We start from the raw sequence: 25,049 nt of genomic DNA, 5'->3' as shown, positions 1-25,049 counted from the left end.
TTTTATTAATTTCTACTTACTACTTTAAATAACAATTATCGAACAAAATAAGGAAGTAAAAAGTGTTCTTCAGTCTTATTGGTACTAAATCTTCAATTATATAATTATAATTGTAAGATATATAAATTTACAAGCAATAAGACACATAAAATTATTTTGGAAAAACTGCTATTTACAAATGAATCAATCTAATCTATATTCTAATTGGCCTAATTTGCCGATAAAATAGCAGAGGTATAAAATTACAGTAAATATTTTAGTACAAGATTTCGGTATATATAATGTTAATTTACAGTATGAATAGTTTAAATAAAAGAAATTTGAGTATATAGGATATATTTAAACAATTCAGAAAGTAACACGTAGACTATTTTATTCGCTTTTAAAAGGAAAAGAAAGTTCTTTGCTGTTGGTCTTCTACTGCACCTTTCTAGATAGCGTTTTTGTTCCGACTACTAGCTGTAGGGGTAGCTTCTGGTTAATTGTAGGTAGACCGAGAGATTTCCAAGTAATTCTATATATATGCGGTGATGTTCCAACTTATTCTTTGACGTACGAGTTCTTCGTTCAGATTTTCTACTTATGGTTTCTCGCCAACGTCTCTCTCTCTTTCTCTGTTGTAAGATAATCCTAATGTTGTCTGTTCGGATGTATTACACTCCATATTTAATAACATAATAAAACAATGTCCGATAATAAAATTTTCAGAAACAATCTTTGGATAACAAAAGAATATATTTTTCACGAGACACACAATCGTGATTTATCGTTTGAGAGAAATTGAAGATCTCCTGCCGTCTGACATTCCTGCTCCGTTCGTGGTATCCTAAAAGCAATTCGATCGATGGTACCTAAAAGAAAAGCGCTTTTCCCGACGGATAAAACTCCAATCTATCGGATATTATTCTTTTCGCGAAAATGATATTTCGATAGGACCCGTATTGTTCTCCTTCGTGAAGCTGCACACTAAGGAAGCTACTTTGAAATAAACATACGAACTCCATTTCTTCGCCCGGAGACATTTTTCTACGAAGATGCCTTTTATATAAAGAAAGAGAAAGAACGGGAGAGAAAGAGAAAGAGGTCGACGAATAATGGCAGGCTATAAAAAAAGGTGGGCGCAAAGCCTTTCCTGTCTTTTCATTCACCTAATGGATCGCATAAGGCATGCCGTTGCCAGAGGTCGTTCCCTTTTGTCAAGATATCGATTTTATTGTCGACCGGTTAAGTTTCGCGGAAGTTCGAGGCGGCTGCCGTGGCGGCGTGAAACGAACCGAAAATTAGGATGGCAGGACTTAAGCCGCCTGAAAATGCCGCGAACTCAGAAAAGAGTGCGCCCGTCCTTTGGTGTTCGATGGCCGTCCAACTAAATTAACTTGCGGTTACGTGATTGAACATCAAATACGGTTTGACGTGACTGTATGATGTTGCGAACGGCGACAACCTCGAAGCGGATAATGGCAAAAATTAGAGCTACTAATTTAATAAACTAATTTCGTCACGAGTAAAGGCACCTCTCCGCATTACTCCATCAAAAGTGAATTAATTTGCATGTAAATTAGAAGTTGTGAAAGAAAGGATTGATGCTCCGGCATAAGCAAGGAACATCTAAAACATATAATTATGCAGATTGTCAAAGTGCACGAACAGTACACGCCTCGAACTTTCTATGCAGATCGCAAAGGTAAATCGCAAACACTTTTAATTGCAAAAGCATCGTTATCGCTTGCCCTCGTCTCAACACATAATTCATTTCATTGTGAGATGTACATTAAGTTTCGGCGGAAAGCTTTTCTACATCGTTGAAGCTTTACAACAAGCCGAAATTCGACTAAATCTGAAACGAGTATCCAATTTAACGGTCGTCGAAGTAAACTGGAAACGCGGCTTTGTAGTTTAGTATCTTCGCGGTGGTAAATAGCGATTGCAAACTTTCGTCAGAGAGGGTTTCAAGAGAAAGAGATACAGGAAGGATGCAAACATGCGCTCTCAAAACGTAGTACGCTAGAGACTTGATGTAAACTTGCCATGAAGACAAGAATTGTCCAAAATTCAGTAGTAATCTCATCGTCGGTTACGCTTAATTTACTTCAACCCTCTCGCATGCGACTGTGCGCAGCATCGTTGCTGCTGCGAGCATTGTTTTGCGAAATTGTCAAATTCTCTATGGCAAATTCTGCAGATTCATTATTACGGTATACACAAATAGAAAATAAATAGCTGCCGGCGGGGAATTTTATTCCACTAGTTTAATTTTCATCTCTCGCGTTTTAAAATAATACCGCAAACTCGGTCATACAATAAATTCATCGATTCTGTGCGCGCGTACGAAGATCGTAAGGTATTATAATTCCGTTGTAATAATGTTAATAACGGCGAGAAAATTAGCAATATTGCACTTAATACATACGATATGCAGTTGCAAAGTATTAAATGTATTTAATAGATAAATTTTGGTAAAATACCTGCGGTAGATATTCCGGTAAAATCCCAGATCTAGATCATGGTTGTCCGAAATTTCAAAATATAATATATACTATGACATATATGTGTGATTCACCATGTCCAAGAAATGATATTAATTATAAGATCGTATGTCAAAGTTATTTAATTAAGAGTAAACAATATCTATAATAATAGTCCACGAAAGAATATACCATATTAATCGCGAATTGTGCTACTACGAAATTAACAAATAGGTACTTCGTGTTAAATCTTTCACTTTTGTTACTTTTTTAATTATGAAAATATTTTATAGTATATGGACACATAAAATTATTTTAAAAAAGATTTTTAAGAAAATACTGAAACGTTTATAATAATGTGTAAATAAAAGTTCAACAACTTTTAGAATCAACGTTGTTGAACTTTCATTTATACATTATTATAAACGTTTCAATATCCTCTTAAAAATCTTTTTTAAAATAATTTTGTAAAGTTCTGTTTATTATGTATCACTATAAAATTTTTTGTAAACAAATCAGCTCCACGGATCACTGCTTGCTTTATGTGCTTACTGTTGTTGTTAGTTGCTACTAACAATAAGCAAGAGAAGTACCTATGCAGTGATCCGTGCAGCCGATCTCTTTAGAAAAACCTTTTTAGTGATACACAATAAACAAAACTTTACTAACACTGCGTGAATGTACAAACTTGGATAGTTTGTTCAATATTTCTGTCGTATATTTCGTTATTTTTGTTTCATATTCCATTTCAGAAAAAAAAGAGATTTTCGAATAAATCTGACATATTGGTAAAAGAAAAATATAAGCGAGGCAAACGAGTATTTCTCGTACTTTCCTCACGAGAGCACTCCCGTTCCGCGATAAACCGAGATCGTATATTGACCTTATTACGGTTTATATCCTGCGTGGACAACGGCCGTAGTTTAAAGTGCATTATGCAATATGTTGAAACATAACAGACAAAGTTTCCGTCCGTATTCCGCGTATGAGCCGCGTATTATCGGTTGAATAATTCAGTCCATTTCAATGTTTCACGGTGACGTAAAAGGACGTAGTTATGGAAATGAGCGCGTTGAAATTTCATGGGAATCCGATTATTGCCTCGAATTCGGCTGGATACGTGTCGTTACTTTACAGCCGACGCAGTGAAAAATATTATGCGACGTTTCGCGTGCATTGTGTACTTTCGAGGATACCATCCGACGAAATTTTCGTCGCGGCTCGTTAATTTAACCAATTAAGCGGCACTATAGGAAATTTTCAGCCAGAAAATTCATGAAAAATTTGTCGCGCCATTTTATATCACTGCGTACGCTTAGTCGTCCGTAAAATTCGCTTCTTCTCATTTCTTTTTCATTCCGATTCGTCTGCGAGATAATTTTTGACTATCATAATTATATCGTTTTCTTCGTCTGTGATAATAAAAACAACTATTCGACAAAATGTTATTTCTGTTTCTCTTTTTTCTCGACCAATCAAAGACATATCCTGTTTAATTTCTTATTGAGAGATAAATATCGCGCATCACGACTCATAGATTGTCGTTTGTTGTTAAGTTTCCTAGATATTTTCATATAAGAAGTTGCCACGGACGGGCGGAGAAGTTAAACGCCATAAATCATTTCTTGACACATTTATGCCAGTCGCGTGCGACGGGTTTGCCACATTACACTCAACTTCTCAACTTATATAAATTTCATACCAACCAAGCCGCGTTTCGGAGCCTTCGCTGAGAAAGTGCCGAGTAATAACACGAAAGACATTTCCGGGTCAAAAGTATACTCTCGATAGTGACTTCTTCCGAATTCTCTTATTCTTCTACCGTTATGTAACAAATATCGTACAAATAATCATACTTTCTCACGTTGTGATCAAGAAATTTCGTCATACAATTAAAACTGTTGTAGAATTAAAATTATTATCAGTTGTACGTATGTGGCAAATATAAACTTATTTAATTAGATATTAATGTGTACGTAAAGAAGAGAGAAAAAAGGTTTAATTCCTACTATTAGCTGAAAACGAATTATTTTTCTGCAAAATGACGTTTTACTATGGATTACTACGTTAGCATGCACGTTTTATCAATTTTACGCTCATCGAGTTTTACTTTAATGCTATTTGATACAATTATTATCTTATCTACGTTGCTGCATTCGCACGTAATTTATGGAAACAATTTGTGATAGAAATCAAGCGCGATTTCCCCACAAATTTATTGAACATCATATTGGACAATGAAATTACTTTTGGAACCGGCTAACAGAATTAAATTTTAAGCCACGTTACTCTTGCGAGTCTCTCGATTTTCAATGTGTGCGTGTGATAGATAGTGAAAATATATAAAATTAATACTGTTTTCGAAGAGATGTATGTATTTGTCAAATGCAGTTTTCACGTGATACTCGCTGTACGTTTATTTAGACTCGTCTCTTTCGAGTGGATCATCAAAACCTTTCGCGGAAACATCTTCGGAGAATCTTGCGCCGCGATCAAAGAAATGAGTTGCGTGGCAAACTGCTGATGTTTTATGTATACGCAGACCTTAGTTGACGACGCGCAGACACTGATTTCGCCATAAATATTTAATGAGCAGTTCGTAACGAAGCTTCTCGTTGTCCGACAGAATTCGCTTTTTCTGGACGCGCCAATTAAGAAACATAAATAATGGAGGCGCGCCGCGCGGGGTGCCGCGCGGGAATTTACCTACGGACGAATTTGCAACTTTTCCACCATTTACCGACTCCCGTGAGGCCCAACAATATGTACCAATCAATTATTCAGATTTTTCGGTGCTCTCAGACGACCGCCATAACAATTCACCTCGACTGCGGAGCTGCAGATGAACATTTTACGGATCGCTCGCATTAATTGCCTGTTGCTATGATTCCAATTATTTATATTTGATTATCGACGCGATAAATATGAGAAAACGAAATAATTGGTTCAAAAATTAATCCCAAATTACAATGTTGCAAACACACACGCGTATTAAATCATAAAATGTTGACATCCTCCGCCAGATAACATCCATTAAATAAATAAATAAATCGATGTAATACATTTCATCAAACGTAATAATTAATTTGCATTCCATTTCCATTGATGCTCGTAACGTTTCGGAGCACATCAACCATGAATAGCTATTAATTTCACGTTATTACTTCTCTACGTAGTTTCAGCGTAATTAAATACGGTTACGTGGCGAGCACGACGTCAAGAAAGTTAATTTAAAAAATAATTCTCGCCTTCGCAGTAAACAGAGGAAACCCCATTTCACTTTATCAAAGGTAAATCAATTTGCATTTAAATTAAACTCTTCTCAGAAGCTGATGTTCAAGTACAAACGGCGGATAAAGCGAGAGCCGGGCTACTTGATAATGGAAATCGCTTTTTATAAGGTGCGAATCGTGTAAATACTCTGCGCCACGTCGTTTCTGAGCTTTTGCTCTTTCTCCAAAATTATCGAAATCAGTCCGATTTATTACGATACCTAATATAGGACGAGAGAAACTTTTGCGAGGATACGGAGATTCGAGAGCGCGAATTCTCTCCGATATCAGTGCCTAATGGTATTTAAGAGTAAAATTCGATGTACGAGCGTTACTGGTGCACGTTCGGGTAACTCGAATCGGGCAACGACTTGGGATAGTAAGAAGCACTTAGCTCAGAACGTGTTCCTATTTCGTAATGCTGTTGGAATTCTACCTATCCTTCTGCCGTCCGTCCTCGTCTTTCGTTCTCAATAGCGCTACTGACGGTAACTCGCGCAGTAACATTAAATCGACTTTACGCACTCGCAATTCATCTGGAACACAATGGTTCTGTACAAAACGTGCGAAAAAAGAAATCGGCGAAACCTTTTTAGCGACAATGCAGATAGATATTTATGTATTCAATCGTCCTTGCTGAAATCTTATATTTCCAGAAAGCTGAAGAGAAAATTGTGTCCTACATAAAAATATTCGTACGCAACTTCGGCAAGATAAATAATCTTCACGGATTTACTTGGCGAAAACAGATAATCTTTAAGATCGTTCTTATTTACGATGTTATTTGAAACATTAAAGTGCCATTACGAATGCTTTGAATGTTCCAAATTTTATACGTATATAAAGTAGAAAAGTCTTCTGTTAAAAAGATATTTTATTATAACGCGAAGCGTAATTAATGGTAATTGATGCAGTTCGTTCGAGTGGAATAATTATTGCTTTTAACTTAGCGAAGTGACAATGCAAAAACCGTTCGCGCTGACTGAAATAAAGCGATAAAGGTATTGTACTCACTGCATATGTAGAATCGCCATCGGCTTGTCTGAAAAGAGAACGACCGGTCGGTCGAAGCGTTGGTTGCGACCGCAAACGCGAGCACTGCCCTCGAGTTGAAGCCAGCCGCCCTCGCACCTGTAACAGAAAGATAAAATCTCTCCAGTAGCTGTCCATTAGCTCTGAGCGCACGAACTGATACTTCCTTTTCTGTCGTTAATTAATTAATTTCCACAATTTTCGATCCGACTGCCCCATAGCACTACGTAGAATTGTTAACTCACTCTGAGCGTGAACGTTGTGAAATTCTCCTCGCTGAGCATTGCGACGAGTTGAATTTTATGTCGTAGAGTTTTAGGAAACATGCATATTTTACTGTGAAGTCGGGTAAGAATTTTCTGTTCGCTGTTATCTCCGAGTCTGGAATATTTAAATTACTTTTCGAGGACATCGCCTTCCTCAGGGTAGAAATCCTTTATCTCGCATATTTATTGTGGGCTGTCTTTGCATTTATTACAATCGAGTATTAAAATTTTGTCTTGTTGATCCTGGATCCGCGAAATTCTCAATCTCTTGACGACGAGAAAAGGGAAAGCCTTTCATTTTGAGATCGTTTACTTTACAAAGTGGCATCTACGCTCAACTCCAGTATACGTGCTTTGAATTTGATTTTATTCTCCGTGATGTTAAGACCTGTACTTGCTATTCCAGATTGAATTTGGTAGGAATCGTATTTTGAATCCAATATGTGCGAAGTTTAATGTTAACCAAGTTTCGCCACGTACAGTACGAGTTTCGCTTTGCTTAAATTAGATTGTGTAAAGTAAAATTGAATTTGGGTTCCGTCCGAGGAAAATGTCGGTAGTAATTTTAACCTAAAACTCGCGCGATATGAGAAGATAGAAGAGATCAAAAAAGAAATGCGGCCATTGACAAGAATACGTCCGCTTTATTCAAGCGTAGAATTGACCGGTTGCCTCAATGCTACGTTCTAATCAAGCAATGTTTTAAGCGAAGGCAAAAAATGTAGATATAGCCGGATAACGAGTTACTTGCGTTGCGTAATTTTTAACGAACAGACGGTCAAAATCGCTACAAACATGTTCATTAACACGAAATAAATATTAAAATTTTATTTGGGTCAAAAACAGATTTTATATTAAATCTTTTCTTTATGCTCTGAAATTTCTTTATCCATAAATACTTTGTAATATTTACAGAGATCAAAAGTTCTCAAAAGTAATATAACTATACAGAGATATATATTTCTCTTTTGAACCTAGAAAAATTAATACGTGATGAATTCATTAAGACATAGTTATATACGGCTATCAAGTACCTCTTTCAATCATCGTTTCAAAATATAAATACAATGTGCGTACATTTAATATTACTGTTAAATACACACATAAATATGTACTTTTTCTTAATTTTATTCAATGCGCTCGCGAAGTCGCGTGAATTACGCTGCTAATTGTCTTTATCAAGGACAGGGCGCTTCCGATAATAACATTTCGTGGGAACATTTCGATAGACGCGCGACCCTATACGACCGGGGAAAAACGATTGCCGACGAGGGTCGCGCTGAAATTACTTCTTCGATTACGGGGCGACTTCAAAGGATTCGTTTTCCCGAGGCGTCGTCGACTAGGATTCTCGGGGTAGGGACGAAATGAGAGAATCCATGAGGGGTGGATGAGCGGGATAGAATCAGGCGGTTACGCAACGGGTAATACGCAACGAGGGAATCATGCTGATTCAATCAGACTTGCCGTCTCGTCTCACCTTCGTAAGAGGGAAAACGGGCGAAATACGCCATACTACGCTCGGTTAATTAATATCTATCGAGATTCCAGAGAATTTTGCGGCGTCGACGAGCCTCCTACGAAAAGATGACCTATACAGAATATATCTCCTACATATGATATATCTAATATAACATTGCCACAATGCTAAAACAATAGCCTGTCGGTCGAGAAAGAATCATCGTTACTTTTCAAAAATATATATAATAATTGCAAATAGATTGGCAGATTGGCATTACGTAATTTATTTCATGTCACTCAAAGGATTTGTGATAATTAAAATTTTAATCAATTATTCAGCTACTCTTGCATGAAAATCTGATATTAGTCGTGAAGATTTGCAGTGCATGCCAATAATGTATTTTGTCGGATAATGCAATTTGAATACTGAGACAATCGGTTAACGCGACCTCGATTCTGCATTGTGGTTCGACAGGATTAATAGATACCCATATTGGGTGCTCGGGGCGGTCTTGCTTTAACATCAATAACGTTAATTAACATATCAACAAGACAATCGCGGAGACGTGTATTCTCGTGTAGTAATATCTTTGGCCTCCCAGGGACCAGGGCCCTTTATCTCTCTGTATTGGCTCATTCAAATCTTGATACAATTCGCGCAACGTACGGATGCTCGTGAGCCATTGTTGCGTGAAGAGACGGATATGTGCTACTATAGTTCACCATTGTGTCGAGCGTACGCTTATGAATTAATTGCTTGCGGCTTCGACGGGTTAGGTCGCGGATCCGATCGTCGCGCCGCGATCCTCTTCGATCTCTATTGGTGCCTGAGAGGACATATATCTCCTCGTAATCCGGTCGGGTCTAACTTCTGATCCGAGTTACGATGCCGTTAACGTTCCGCGGAGAATACGAACTCGGTTGCTTTGTAACATCTTTTATGAAGAACAACACTTTTCAGATAAAGTTTCAAACAGCTGGCTTTCGTTTACGGATAAAATATGACTGTCGCGTATTATTCCTATTTTTAAGATATTGCAAAATACGAAACGTTAATGATGTTAATTTAACTTGACTGTACATATATAATTATTTCACATGTAGGATTACAAACTTTCGGGTACTTTATGCGAAATGTACATCTATTCGATGCAAAAGTTGGAAAAACATCCAGGCTTAATGTTTCAAAAATGAGAAAGAAGAAGAGGATAAGTCGATAAGTAGGGTGGAGAGTAGTGGAGAGAACAATGAGAAGCGTGACTGACTGGTGTAGGATGGTATCAACAAGACGTCATAAATAATTGAAGCGCCCACGTGGCTTGGGAAGATGGGCTCGTTACTTTCGGCCCGTCTTTTCCGGTTCCAGGAAGAAAGGTATTCATTTTTGATGCGGCTTACGCGAGTCTACTTCAGCTCTTTTTCCACGCTCGCTCAAAAACTTGAAATCGCACCAGAGATACGTATCCGCTATGCGATTCGATAAGAAGCTTGCTCTCTCTCACTCGTTAGACGTGCAACATGGAGAGACAGGCGAGCGCGAAGTATATCGTCAGAGAATAAAGGATATCAGGGATCGTTACAGCCGCCGCGCAAAAGGGTCGGAGGTGGAACGGGAACCGACACGGGGAAAACCAAAGGAGCGGAGAATATCTGACGAACAGCGGTATTGTCAATTATGCGATGCAAATAAGCGAACGTCACGCCGCATCAGCAATCCAGCGGGGAGTTTGCGGCTCTTGCATTCAAGTCCGCAGCTGTTGTCTTTATTATTTGAGATGTACAATGCTTTGCCAGTATAGTGTACGAGTAAGCTGTCTTGGTATTGGGGAAAGACTCGAGAACGAAATAAACACGATTACTCGTAGCGACTACCTTCATTGCCGTTGGAATTCTCAATGATTCGTTAACAATTCTTTAGACTCGAGACGTAGCGAATATTTATAATTTTTCAAAGAATTATCAATAGTATATTTGAATATTGAGCTCATCTCCGTGTCCATTTTATTTCTAAAATCGTTGTATATGGCAGAGCTTGAGCTCTACACGAGTATTCAACGAGGGTAGAAACAAATAAGGGGAACCTTCGTAAGAAGCCGGAGAACAAAGGCAGAAAAGAGGAAGACGTGTCGCGGAGATTTCATTGTGCCGTTGATAGCGCGATATAAATAATTGAAATGCCAAGTTGCGTCAGAATAAAGACGAAAGGAGGTACAAGAAGCGCTCCGCTATGGCAATGCCCGCGCCGCGCTCCTCGCGCCGTTCACAGCAACAGCGAGTCACCCTATCCCCTCGACTCGCGATCCTCGGCATTTCACGTTTCACCGACTGCATTTGGCATCTCGTGTCCGGCAGTGAAAAGCATGAACCGGGCTCTTCGTGCTCTTTCTTTTCGCGCCACGCCGGTCGGACGCCGCCGCGACGAGAGGAAGAGCAAGGAGGAAGTCCGCCGAGAAATCCGACGGACGATTCGCAGGAAATTGGATGCTTTTATTTCGCGCGATTTTCTCTCATGCAGTGGAGCAACCTTCCTCGTTCTCTTTTTTTCGCCCCCCTCTTGTCCAATTCGTTCATCCCTCCCTGCGTACGACGAACTGAGTCCGTGACCAAAAGATCGAAGCGATTTCTCGAGGGCCGCTATCCGACCGTTCTGGTTTTTCGGTATGTCAATCGACTGCCACTGTTCTACGGGATATGAAAGGGAACTAAATTTCTTTGTGCCGAAATGTTTCTTTTCTTTTTTTTTTTCAAGATAAAAGAATAGATCTCCTACACACAATCGACAAAACTAAACTTGAGACTAAAAATTATGATTATCTATTAAGACCATGTTTTATTTAAGAATTAATTTAAAAAAGTGGTAGATAATTTAATAATCAAGTAATTAGCTTTTGTACTGTACGATCTCCTTCCACAGTTCCGTTACACGTACTTTATTTTTCTTTTCACGGTAGTCAAGCGATGATAGCATCGCAAGTTTCATCGCGTGCACGTTTCTTCGATATATATCGCGAGCATGAGAGCACACGCGATACGAAAATTCTCAGTCCTCATCTTTCTTCTCTTTAATAAGAATTATCTTACGTACGTATGTATGGAAGTGGTGTCTCGTTGGGTTATACCAGGAAACGACGAGGAGATTTCTCTCGGAACTCGCACAGGGTTTTGTGGACTACATCTGGAGGGAATATCGTCACAACGTCGAGAGGAGTTACGAAACACTCGAGTGCAATTTAGGACGGCCCTGTCTTCCCGAGTCCCTTATAATCGCGCTGGCTCACCGGGGTATAAAACGGAAACTCGTGGACCGTGCTTCTTGGCAGTATAATGCGAAACAGACAGACCGAGACCTACGCGGAAACTTCGAAGTCACGATTGCAGCTGCACTAGTGACGTACAGAATGTCGACGTTCTGTAAGTATACTCGATACTATAGGCGTATACTCGATCAGAGAATTTTATTTGAGTATTAATAAATTAATATCGCAATTTATAGTGAATAATTGCAATTGTTATTGTAATATTCTCAGTCGAAGGCTTTCATTCTGTACTCTTTCCGCAATTTACGCATAACGAGAACTAAATCGTATGTCAAATATTCATATTTATATTTAATAATATAAACATTTATATTAATAATTTGTAAATATAATAACTAAAGTATTAAATATCAAACAGTATAAATGAACAGAAACCTACAATTGTTTAAGGCATAATAAATTTTACGTTATAACTGGAGCGACAGGAGTTATGCCTGGTAAAACACGATAAAATCCTTGAACGTCGATAACGTCATTGGTTCAGACCGTTGATATAACGTATAAAAAAAAATCTCGGCAAGCATACGTCACTTCTTCGGAAGAACGCGTTCTTGTCGAAATCGCTGTCAGGCAATGTGGATGGCGGGTCCTCAGGACCGCCTCCTCGAAATACCATGCAATTTGGCGCGTCTTGTCGCGGAGTACCTTAATCGCGGTCGAGCCTCCGAGTGGAAAACGGAGTAGCGAGAATCCTGGCCCTTGTGTATGTACGTACACGTTGTCTGCACATAACAAATACACACGCCCCCCCTATATACGTCCGCTTGCGGATAGTCCAGAGAGAACGCGAAGGAAAACCGACTAGACGGTGAGAAGGTTGCCCGGAGGCAGCGCCAAGCTTACCGATGTCAGTCAGTCAACCGGAAATCGCTTACCGCGCCCAGACCATCTCGTATTTTACATTTCCTCCCTCCTCGAACCCGTCATCCGCTGTGCCCTCCACCCTGGCGTTTCTCGCCATTCTGCTTGCACAGCTTTCCATGTCTTTTTCATGCTGTACCCTCTTTTCACCGTCGAAGTGCGAACCCTTCCGACGACGGCGCGGCGCGACGGCGGCGGCGAGGGAACGGAGTTATACAGCAAATCAATTTACTGCGAGCATTCGGACGGAGCCCCCTCCGTTCCGAAGAACGGATTATAAATTTAAATGTAAACCGACGCAGTCCCGAGGGACAAAAGTGAGGGACGTCCCCTCACCAGGTGCGATCGAGAGTGATGCGGCGCAAGCTGGCGGATCGCCCACCGCGTTAGCAAACACCGTGATGCCTCGGACAATAGTGATCGAAATCGCATTATCGCCATCGTGCGCGAGAAACTCGAGAAAGATGCTGATTTATAATGTATTATATCATGTCTTCCTCCCTGCTCTGTATAAAATTTGAATAAATCATGACGGTTAAAAGACTTGGATTCAGTTGACTATCAAATCGGCTCATTACAAAATTTATGAAAAAAGGTTCAGGCAGTGTCGATAGAATAATAACATATAAATCGAAAAATTCAATTATCTTTTTAACTCAGATAGAAGGTCGCCCATTTTACGGGTTTAAGTAAAACAAATCGGCTTAACCCGGAATAATGTTCGCTGACGACGCGTCAATGGCAAAGCCAACTGAGAGATAAATCCATTTACTGCAATACGCGCAAGCGTGGCTGTAATTCGTTTTCGAACGGCTGAGTTCGTACGACAGGGAACACTTTAATCTCGACTCTCCAAGCGGCGCATTCAAAAATGTCAATTGATTTCTGACTGCGTGGACCGCGTTTCAGTTGATTTCACCATCAGATTGCACTTGTACTGTCGTCACCCCTAAAACAAATTTGACTTATCTGATAGTGGCTGATTGTGGGGGATAGACTAGAAGAATTTCCTTTTTAGAAGATCATAGATTAGACACGACAGTACAGTTTATTGTAAGTAACCTTTTATTAAAACTTCTTTTTCCAACTTTGTTAAAATTCTTGCAATTAAGTCATCCAAGATAATGTTATAGTCTTATTAATGCAACATGTATATAGCGTGTATACGTGTAGCTGTGTGATATACATTTTATTTTATACACTACTTTATTTTATGATCTAGATTTTTGATATTTTAATCAAATTTACCTAACGAAGTATTTACTGAGATACGTTTTTTTTTTAATTTTTCTGTGCATGTCCCGCTTTTGCTTCGAAAGCATGGAGAATTATTCATCCTCGACATTTCGTAGAATCACCGTTGGAATGAAAATGTTAGTTTCGCTGAAAGTGGAATAAATTACTAATAGATAACTCTATCCGCAACCAAGAACCACACTCTCAACCACTGTGCTTTGAACTATCTTTGGCACACATTAAGATTACCTATTAGGAATGTCGATATAGTTTATATTCTATGTTGAATGATTTTCTTGGGAAAACGATGAAACGACGGTATAAGTAGCTGATAAAGTTTTAAAGGTACGCTGACCTCTCTCTGCAGGATGGAAAATCGATAAAGGGCACAGTTCGTGCCTTTGCAACTACCGTAGCGAAACCGTAATAAAATCGCGCTCATTTTTTCCATCCGCTTCATTAATCTTATACTTAATTGCCTCTAATAATCAATGTCATCATCCGATATTGGAATTAAGACTTTAGTAAATAAAAAGAAACTGAATATAATAATTAAACGATAATTTATACTGTAAAAAACACATAATTAAAAGGATTTTGTGTTGTTTATACTCATTATAGCACAGATATAATTAAATATATTGCACAAAATTATTGCTGATATTTGAAAATTTATTTGTTATATTACACAGAATAAGTGCATTTTAAGTAGTATGTCTCCACGAGAGATCGGACGGTAAGCTATCAGTAACGAGTGATATAACGAGGGATTAACCAGAACGGCGGAGGATCGCTCGGCGTTTAAATAGCAGCTAGCGAAACAGACATTGCAGTAATTTTGTTGAAATTGTGAAGTCACGAGAGACTGGTTCGTCGACGCGTCGTTAAGTTGATCACTTCGGCTTTTAAATCGCGAACTTCGATTCACTGAACCGTGATAATTGGCTAGTCGAGATTCTTATTTACTTCAACTCCAATTGCATTTACGCAATAGACTTTAACGAGCACTCTCTCCACTCTTAAAATGTAAATTACGCAAATATATATCCGACAATTAGTTTTCGTTAAGAAATAAGTATATTCGCAGTCCTTTCTATTCCCCAGTAATCAAGAGTTACTCAACGCTGTTTTGTTTCTCATCCCCTCGCGAGCTTCTATACGTCTCGACGATCTCTAGATGCTTGAAAAAATACAACCCGACGAAACCCTTCGAACGAAAGAATATTCCATCAGAGATTCGACTTTGATCAATCAATAAAGAAAAAAAAGTGCAATTGACTGGACTACGTTAAGATCCTCACAATTTTCTTGTAACTCTTTCGTCGAATAAATCAACAAGGTGGATTCTCTTCTTTCTCTCGGAAACGATCTGCTGTACGCGGGTCTTAAAAGAATAACGAGGCCGGGGTAGCGAGAAGAGCAAAAGGGGCTCTGAGAGACGGGGATGCGCTGAAAACTTTTTTCACTTTACTTCCCACACTACTCCGGCAGGCGCTCTGACTTCTGCTCTTTCCGTTCATATAACGATGGAATAACGTACGCCGCTTTTGGATTTCAGATCCTCGCGTATCCCACGGCTGGATTTCGTGACCGGAAGCTGTCAGGCTTGTATCAAAGTTTCACGTATGTTTTTGACATCCGCTGGGATGCGGTGCTCGAAAATGGTTACACGCGATGTTTGTCAACGTCGAGTCGTTGTTCTCGAAACCATTTCTCTGTCTTCTCTCCGGTTGACGTTAGCGGCTTGTGTGATTTCAGATTATCGCGAGGATAACGAGATACGTGGCGGAGAGAAGGCGGAGAGCGAAGGTCGAAGGGAGAGCAGGCGGAAAACTTTGAGTACATGCTATTTTTAACGCTTAACGGCTATCCAAACAGCCGTAACGTGATCCGCGGCTTCGGCGTCGACTGCGAAAAGGAATGACAGCTATTTGTCACGATGCTTGCCAATCGTTTTTATCGAAAATGCCAAAATACCTTTGCAAACTACACACGACCGAAATAAAAGTGATAAATGGCCGAACAGGTCCCTTTTGAATAAAATACAAAATAGCGAAACAGGCTATTTGGTTAAAGGTGAAGAATTTCAGTACGTGTACTCGGTACACAGGTCATTTGAGGACGCGAACTGAGGTCGCCGAGTTGAATAATTGGGCCTCGGGTTTTATTAAAACATTGCCGCCAGTGGAATCGCACGAAATGTATCTACGTAACCATCGGTGATTTATGCGAGTTATTTCGCGTTGGGACTACGCCCGTTACATCAGGTAGACGCGAGAGTAACGGAAAATGAGAGTACGAGGGAACGGTACGTGCATGTACACACTAGATGTTACGTAAAAAAGAAGCTATCTTTTTTACGCGGGTATATAAATTATTTACGTGTCGCTCATATCTCTTTACGATCGAATGGACAAAGGTGATAGATCACGTTTTATATATCAATTTTTCAGACAAAAATTGCCAGTATCTATCGTTATTTTCTATTATGTTATCTATTATCAACATTATAATGTAAGTTAACTATAAAAAAATAAACAGTATGCCCGGAGAAAGTATTTACTTATTATTATCATTTATTTAGATCTGAAAATGATCCAACTTCTATCTTTTAATTTTTAGATTATTAAAATTACACGCAGCGATAATCACGATCAAATTTCCACTCAATACGTGCGGCACAAAAGCTTATTTTCCATGTACCATTACTACCGCGTCGGCGTTGTTCGCGTTCGTGCAGGGAGGATGTTATGGATGCGGCGAGCGTGAAATCAAATTTCTAACGATCAGAACGATTTCGGGGCGCGGCAACGTGCGTCCGTTAGAGGGATGGAGCACGCAGATCGAGCCCTCGCCGAGCCCTCGAAAATCGGACGACGGCCGAGAGCCGATGGATGCGAACGTGTCTCATCGATCGGTAGCCCGTTTTAATCCAGCGACGATCTGCGGGACACAAATCGCGCTGGTAGTGCAAACGAGTACGGATAAGCGAGGAGCTTACCATTTCTGGCTTCCGATGTGACCTGATACGACTCGCGGGTGTGTATTTTTGCGCGATCGCGCGTGAAACTTCGGCAACACGCCAGATTCAATAGCAATGATTTCACTTTTCATTAATGAGGCACGAGTCTGGTGCGCTGCTGTTGTTAATCGCGAAATTCTAACGCGTTCCCTAGTGCGAATTTGCGTTTTGAGAGGCCTGTATGCATTCAATTTACGCGAATATCAGATTAAAACCCTTTAAACACTGGGCGGATATAAGTACTCAGCGTAAGAAAATCGCCCACGGATATGTAGGTATATATGTTCTCAGTGTATCTCGCTTTCTAGTTTTCTAATTTGTCTATAAAATATAGCTTAGGTATGTTTGTAAATAAATAGTATTATAAACTTGAGAAAAAAAACGCAAATAATTTAGTAAAAATTCTACACTATATACGTTGCGAAATCAAATGGACAGTCATGCGGTTCTATACTCGAAGGATTAAACATTCATTTTTATATTGTGCAAGCGAGCAATCGCCATGAAATTGTTTCGTAAGATCAGATAAAAGAATTAAGTTCTCTCTCTTTTTAAATAGCTAAAGCTTCTAAAGTAATAAATTGCATTTACTTAATGAAAAACTTTCTTTGGAAATGTTTTCGTTATCGAAAAGATTTCTTTTTGTCTTTCAAGCATACTATTATCTAAATTTCTTTTCATAAATAGAATATTCGACTAAAGCTATTATCCATCTATTATCAGGTGTGGATTTTTAATTCAATTAGAATTGTGTTATAAAATTTCGAATAAATTCAAGACTATAGCAATTTTAATGATCTTGTCTGTTGGGAATATAGGTTTCCCATCTTTGCTTTTTCTGTAGTTGCAAAAAATTGCTACCGCGCAGCTTCCGCGGTGCACCGAAACAGTGATCCGGAGAAGATCCATTAACCAATTTATTTCCGGCGAGACAAATTCTATACTCAATTGCCGGAACGTGTATATAATCAGCGGTAAAGTTGAGGGAAAGAGGATGATTCGCGTTCTCCTTTCTGTCCGGCGCGGAACGTCTTTCGGGATCCTGCTTCTGTCTCCGCGGCAGTTTCATTTACTCTCGAACGGATGAAAGACTACTCCACGCGTCCTCGTGTTCGAACGGGATTGTCGTAATGTGGAAAGTTGGTGAATTGGATCTGAAGTTTTCTGAAAACAAGACTATTCCCTCCCTATTTCCCTCCTCCGTTCTGGCTAGTCCGTACGCGGAAAGACGGATGAAGGAATGGGCGGTAAAGGTGGCGGCCAGTCGATTCGAAACGAGGAAGGGAACAATGATGTGGTAGGAGGGTACTTCGAGCTTCGCTAATTGTCGCACGATTTCAGTTTTCGGATCGCCATCACGAAAACACGAATGTCATTATTTATCAATCTCCATTGAACTTCTGAGATTAGCTACCTTTTAGAATTAAAAAAATTAATTAATGTTAGAAGTACTAAATATACATGTTTAACGTAGCGCAAAAATCGGCTTATGTAAATTCCTTGAGCGAACAGAAGAAAGCTGGGAAAAGGCAGACGTGTTAAGCGACGTTTCGTGATCTTAATGCGGAATAAGGATTATATAGTTCTTTTCGCGACTTCTGCAGATATTACTCTTGACATCATTGTGAAAATATCCATTGCCGCTACGAAACTGTGCAGACGTTTCGCAAATTTATTCCGCTTTATTCCAATGATTTTTTTTTCTTACCAGGTTCTTAGCAAATAATTTCCGAATGGAAAGAACGACGGAAGCGCACGATTGTACATATACGTCGGAATTGGATAGTGTGGTTTTTAGGATTGCGCTGCGCGCGCCATCAGTTACAATAACGCGATTATTTAACCATAATAACCGGCTGCGGGCTCGCGCATGCTAATGATTTATTTCAGCGGAATTTTGTATTGAAAGACCGCCTAAACCCGTGCGTAAACCCATGGACCAATCACGCACGCCGCGATCCAGACAGATTCGATCGCGCATAATGCGCAGAGATTCGAGCTAATAAATAACCGGGAGGTCATTGTCTCGTCCGCGCCAGTCGATCGTAAAATCACGTTGGCGATAACTGTACGGCCGCATTATTTCCAGAGGCGCACAGATCAATTGGCCGGCGCCTGATAAAAACTGTTCGTATAGTCCCCTATGCAGGAACGAAGCTTAAGGGCATCGTCCATTGTTCGCTCAACAGCAAAATTGGTGATTTTTAGCTGTTTTTTTTTCTCTCAATATGGTCGAGTTGCGAACAACGTCGCAAAATAAAAACTAATCCGAAAAAACGCAAAAAATGTATCAAATATTGATTAAACGTATAAATTTTATACGAGTGCAATTTTTTCAAATATATTTAAATTAAGGTTATAACGTACAATTTAATAAATTCTTCTTTTGTATTATTCTCGGTGGAGTTAGTTTGTGAATTAATGGTCCACTCGCAATATTAGATTATGATATACACTACAGTTGTAAATAACAATTATTAATTAAACCAATTTTAAAGCGCCACGAATGTTACATACTGGGTTCATTTACCTTCCACCTCAGGAGAAATTAAATTTCGGAATGTTCTTATCATGAGCGGAGACGGCGCGTTTGAGGTGCACGTTAAACGCGCAAGCTCGGCGTTGTGATGTCGCGTTTACCATGCGTGTATCACTTATATGCCACGCGTAACGAACGTCGCGCGGCAACCAAACGTTCATGTTGGATTTATCAGCGGAGCGAGTGTCTAATTTGATAAGTGTACATAGCGCGGGCAAACAATTCACGAAGTGTGCTCGGCATACATTATTGCAGCTCGCGCGGTAAGCAAGCGACGTTAGAAGCGCACCTCGAGAGCAAAACGTCGAATTTCGGGCGAGGAATTGTACCGTCTGATATTCCAGTCGCAAACGTGATGTACATATGTAATCACGTTATCGTCTTGGCGTCCTGATACGATGCGTGAATTATGACAATCTTATATGTGTGTACGCGGCGTCTTCTCACGCGAGCAGAGAAAATCGTGACAAACCTACGTACAATTTAATTAAACAGAAAATTACTTCGCACGAGACAACAACTGAAACGATTTGTTTACCAGTTTCAAGCAAATAGGAATTATCTTCATCCATAATTTAAATTATTATAATTTAATTATAGAAATTTAAGTGTAATTCCTTATATGTTTGTATGTATATGATATCTATATAACTGTAAGGAAAGTACGCGAGACATTTCTCGTTCGTTTATCCCTCTTGTAATTTCGCGACAAAACGTACTTCCCTAAAACGGCCTTAGTTTAGATAAATCACTCTAATACTTTTTTACGACGTGAAACTTACTTCGTCTAACGCGCGATGTCACTTTGCGTTTGAGACGTCAAGAGATATAAATTCTAAGGCTGAATGGAGAAGTTCGCTTTTCGCCGAAACCGCTCCTGTGGCGCGGATTAGGTGATCCTACCGTAAAAGTAGCGTAATTTATGAAACTACTTAAACCTTAGCCCTCGAGTATAATATCCCTACTCGTCGAGCTACAGCTTCCGCGAAAGGAGATGAACTCTTCGAACGGGAATAATCGTTATATGAGGTGGCAGCCGGCGGTACGGTCCTTTTAGAAGCATATATGAAACAAACGAGAGACAAAATCGATACTGCTATTCTATACTTACATTCGGTTGAAAGCTTTTTTCATTATTAAAAGCGGATTTATTGAAAATTTTTCCAACGGTGGATAAAACAAAGTATATTTTTTAACAATTAATATATGTCGCAATGTTTCTTTCATATACATATAGCATCCTAAATAAATTGCAAGTAATTTTTTAAACTGTACTTTTAATATGTGTAAATCATTCTGTAAACTCACGCACGTCCATATTCGCTTTAAATAAATGCGTGCAGCGTAGGGGTAAGAGAGAGAGAGAGAGAGAGAGAGAGAGAGAGAGAGAGAGAAAATGCACATTTTAACAAATGAAAGTTTTGCAATGTTTTCCGCGTGAAAGTTTTGCGAGAAAATTAAAACGCTTCAACATTGTTTTCCGAAAGTCGGAAAGAAAATTTATCTTCATGGCGCATTATGTAACTATACTAAAAACTTAAACTATATATAATACACAAGGTAATGGCGAAGGATCGCGTTTTGCACCGTGGAGTTATCTTAATCTCGCCGCTCGAACGTTCTCGCGCTTATAGTCTTCGTAATGTCGGATATATAATACAAATATAATAACGATAATAAGCCGCAGTTAAAGCACGTCTTGCATTTTCCAAGTGTTCATAGTTTATAAGTATCTCTCTATGTATTTTGTGTGATATAAAATTACAAAAGATATATTGGCAACTTTCCAAATAAAAATTCTTTTTTGTTTCTTTACATTTTAAGCACCTAAGAGTAATTAAAAAATGTACTAATCATCATTAACTGTGTTGATTAAAGTGTCAGTTTTATATACGGATAACAGACTTTACAAGCTTATCTCATCTTCCTTTCCTAGTATTTTCCTGTCGGAAAGTATTCTTCTACCTTTCTTTCTTTCTTTTCTTTTCCTTTAATCCTTCGATCGCTGTCACACTTTAACAAGCTGCTAACCGAACTGTTAATCTACATCATTAAATATCGATGTAATTTCTCATTTCTGAAAGGCGTGTATGATTCTATGGGGAGACGTCTACCGCGGGACACGAAATTAGAGCGTCGCGGGTATTAATCTGAAAGCGGTGGCGGCAGTTGCGGTAGAAAAAAAGAAAGAACGAGAGATGCGGGAAGGCGGAGCGGCGAGAAGAAGAAGTCGGGGGAGAGTGATCGAAGGCGCGAAGAAGGGGATCATATGAAAGAAGCGGCCCCGAGCGATTTTCATACAAATTCCCGAGCCGCCGGTAATCATAGCGAAATTAAGGTCATCCATCACCCGCGGGACTCATTCTATTCCGCTATCCTCACTTAATAGTATTCCGCTGAGCGACGTAATTTTGTCGCTCACACCCTTTCCGGACCGCATGTACGCGAGCCGACAAGACGGAAGAGTGAAGTATAAGGATGAGAGGGCGGAAGAGTGGGTTGTATGGTGAGGAGAGAGGGTGTGGAGAAGCGCTTTTCTCGGCACTTTCCAGCCTGACGAACGAAAACCCACGCTCTCTCTCTCTCCCTGGGCTGCGCGTCGCATGCACATCCGTCAACAAGCCAGCTGGAATATTCGCGGGATACCTCATGGGTAATGCGAGAGTTCTCCTCTCGCGCGATATCGCGATGAATTAATTACGGGCGGTGTGTACGCCGTCGCTACAGCGAAGGCAATTTTTCAGCATTCTGCAGGTTAACGTCCCTCACGAGAGTGAGAGGGAGAGAGAAAGAGAGAAAGCAGGGATGAGCGCGTATAACGAGTTACTTTATGCAGGATAATTCGTGCGTTATTCATGAGATATTTTTTAATTAACTTCACATATTTTTCATCGTCCATCAGATTGGCGGGAACACGATTTTCGACGAAACGGCGAATTCTTCATACATCGGACTTTCATTAGTTGGCTTATTACTTTATGGGCCGTCTCTATGGCTTCCCGTGGATTGAATAAATATATCCGCGTCTATCTAAATTAATCCTCCCTCCATCCTCCTCTATTTGATCATTCAATCATTCAATTTCACAAATGAATATTCGATTCATTCAGTTTCTCTCGAACAGAGTATTATTTCCTTTACGGACATTCCCCATTCATTATTGTGAATTAATTAACTTTATGGATGAGTAGATAGTTATATAGAGATACATTTATATTATTGAAATGAGAGAATTATAAAGATGGCACAAGCATTCAGCGAGGGAATGATCTCTGGAACATTGATGGCGTATCCCATGTTTAATTTGCGCGATCTCGCACCACACACGCGAATGTATTGTCTGCATGTCAATTGTATTATGCGAACTAATTTTCGAGAACGCACAGTCGGAAGTTTACGAGTGGGAAAGTATGATATTTGTTCAATAAAGCCCGTAAATTAATTCCGCACGGTTAATTTGAGTGCGTCCAAAAGCGATATCTCTGCGGATTTTAGCGTATACTGCGCGTTATTTTCGCGCAAATCAATTCTCGAGAACTGGAGAGAATTATGCCTACGGGCTTTTAAATTCGCTAGGCTCCCTGCAGCTTCGTGGTTTTAGTTGATCTATTATTGTAATGTTTTGATTTAAAAGAGGAAAACATAATAACATTGCCGATATATCCGTTACTTATATCTACTTAAAAGTATGTTAAAATAATAGCTTCGCTTACAAGCTACAATATCGTAGAGCGGAATGCAAATGTTACAATGCGCAACTTTGCGAAGAAGAGATCTTATTCGATGCCGCTTATTCGATTTTCGTTCGAGGATATTTCTCATTATAACGGTCACTTAATATCGGACTTGAAATCGGACCGTGCGGGTCATTCGAGGGACATTCACGGAATGAAGTGCATGTCCAGCTGAGGACCTGACCCAATTGTGTCTCATCGAGAACGTGCACGTACATCGCGGTGACCATGGCTCGGCATTCGGGATTAGGAGCACCTACATCTTCCGGTTTTCGGTTTGGAACACGGGATACCCGAGTGGCCCGTGCTTTGTTCCATTTCTCGAAATTCACGTTCTATTATCAAGCTTCTATGAGTGCTCGAGAAGGACCCCGGAAGGTCCGACTGTATGGGACAGCGGTAAGATAGACGATTTGCGTACGTGAGACAGCATTTGTCGAGAGGACGAAGGAACAATATAAACGCACAGCGACTTGTGCAAAGCATAAATATCTGTAAAATGCGATGACTGCCATAAACAGATATCCAATTTAATAAGAAGTCTAATTAATTCGGGATAATTAAGAAAAAAGAATAAATCTGATTCCTTTACTTTTCCGAAAAGAAACTGTATAAACTGTGAAATTGGCAAAAATTTTATAATCGTATATTTACAAAACATTTTTTCTTATTTTTATCCATAGAATACACTGACACACAGTTTTGCTGTTAAAACACGGGACATTCTGTAATAATAATTCTTCATAATCAGTAATCAACCATTTGTTCTTTGAAGGATGTGATGAACGTGATACGGAACAGGACAAGGAACCTGTTATGGCATCCTACATAATGGGGCTCGGAAAGTTACATTAATTATAACTTAACGAGCATGAACTACACACGTATTACACGACCGCGCATGTAACGTGTGTCGTTTGTCATATTTCCACCAACTCCGTCCTATGCTACGGTCCGGTGTGATATTAATTCAGCGTCATGCGTTACGTAAACTATGAAAACCGGCTATTTCAATCTCATTCGTAAATGTTGAACGTGAATGTCTCGCGAAAGAGTGCGCACACACAATTTAATGACCAAAATTTTGCGACAAAATACTCGTTTAAACGCGTGTTATTATCTTAATTATGTACAATATACCTATACATACACGTCTCGAACATACATTTTTAATAGATTCAACACGTGCGAATATATTTTTCCTGCACATCACTCGTCAATACATCAATCTGCTGCAATTTTACGTTCAATGACACAAAAAGATGGCGATATAAAATTTGAAGCTCATCTGTCAAATGATTGTTTGAACACTTTCAGTTCACTGTTTTCTACTCTTTCGCGTGACATTCCTCGCGTCGATTCTTAAGGCGCGTCGCAAATGGACCGCAAAATTTCTCAAGGATTCCGCTCAGAAGTAATACTAAAATTTCGCAGGATTTTCTACGATAAAGCCGATCAAGCACCAATATTTTTCCATGTAGAAGGATTTGCGCGGTACGGTTCGTGTGGGCGGCGCTGTTTCTTCCGGTCGTTGCAGTTTCTCAGAGCGCAGTGTACGGAAAACGAAAGAAAACGCGAACGATCTGGACCGCGCAGGCAAGAGTAACGATATTTTTCACCCCTAGCTTACCAACCGTTTCCTCGCTAACAAGTGGACTTAAAGTGTGGGCTCCTGCATCTTTTATATGCGTTTAACGCAGCGCTTTTAGCTTCTAGCGTAGATATTATAGTTTAGAGTCTTACTATTTGGAAGCGTAATACATGAAAATTATGCAAATTTGTATTTTACGCGTACCGAGTAATTTAGAAACATTTAAAATCGTTTAATCGCGCTCACCCAGACT

The 25,049-nt window shown here is 39.6% G+C and overlaps 1 protein-coding gene across 4 annotated transcripts in view; it reads right to left on the bottom strand.

Moving 5' to 3' along the window:
* LOC139817491 (uncharacterized) overlaps positions 1-25,049 on the bottom strand; it is a 221,300-nt gene that overhangs the window by 99,660 nt on the left and 96,591 nt on the right. For all 4 annotated transcript variants that reach the window (XM_071785628.1, XM_071785627.1, XM_071785629.1 and 1 more), the window contains one exon: positions 6,752-6,868. In XM_071785628.1, coding sequence (XP_071641729.1) covers positions 6,752-6,868 — 117 coding nt within the window. The remainder of the gene's footprint in view (positions 1-6,751; positions 6,869-25,049) is intronic.

The sequence above is a fragment of the Temnothorax longispinosus genome, chromosome 8 (assembly GCF_030848805.1).
Source record: "Temnothorax longispinosus isolate EJ_2023e chromosome 8, Tlon_JGU_v1, whole genome shotgun sequence".
NCBI classification, from domain to species: Eukaryota; Metazoa; Arthropoda; class Insecta; order Hymenoptera; family Formicidae; genus Temnothorax; species Temnothorax longispinosus.
The sequence above is the reverse complement of the archived record's forward strand: the minus strand, read 5'-3'. Positions and strand labels throughout refer to the sequence as shown.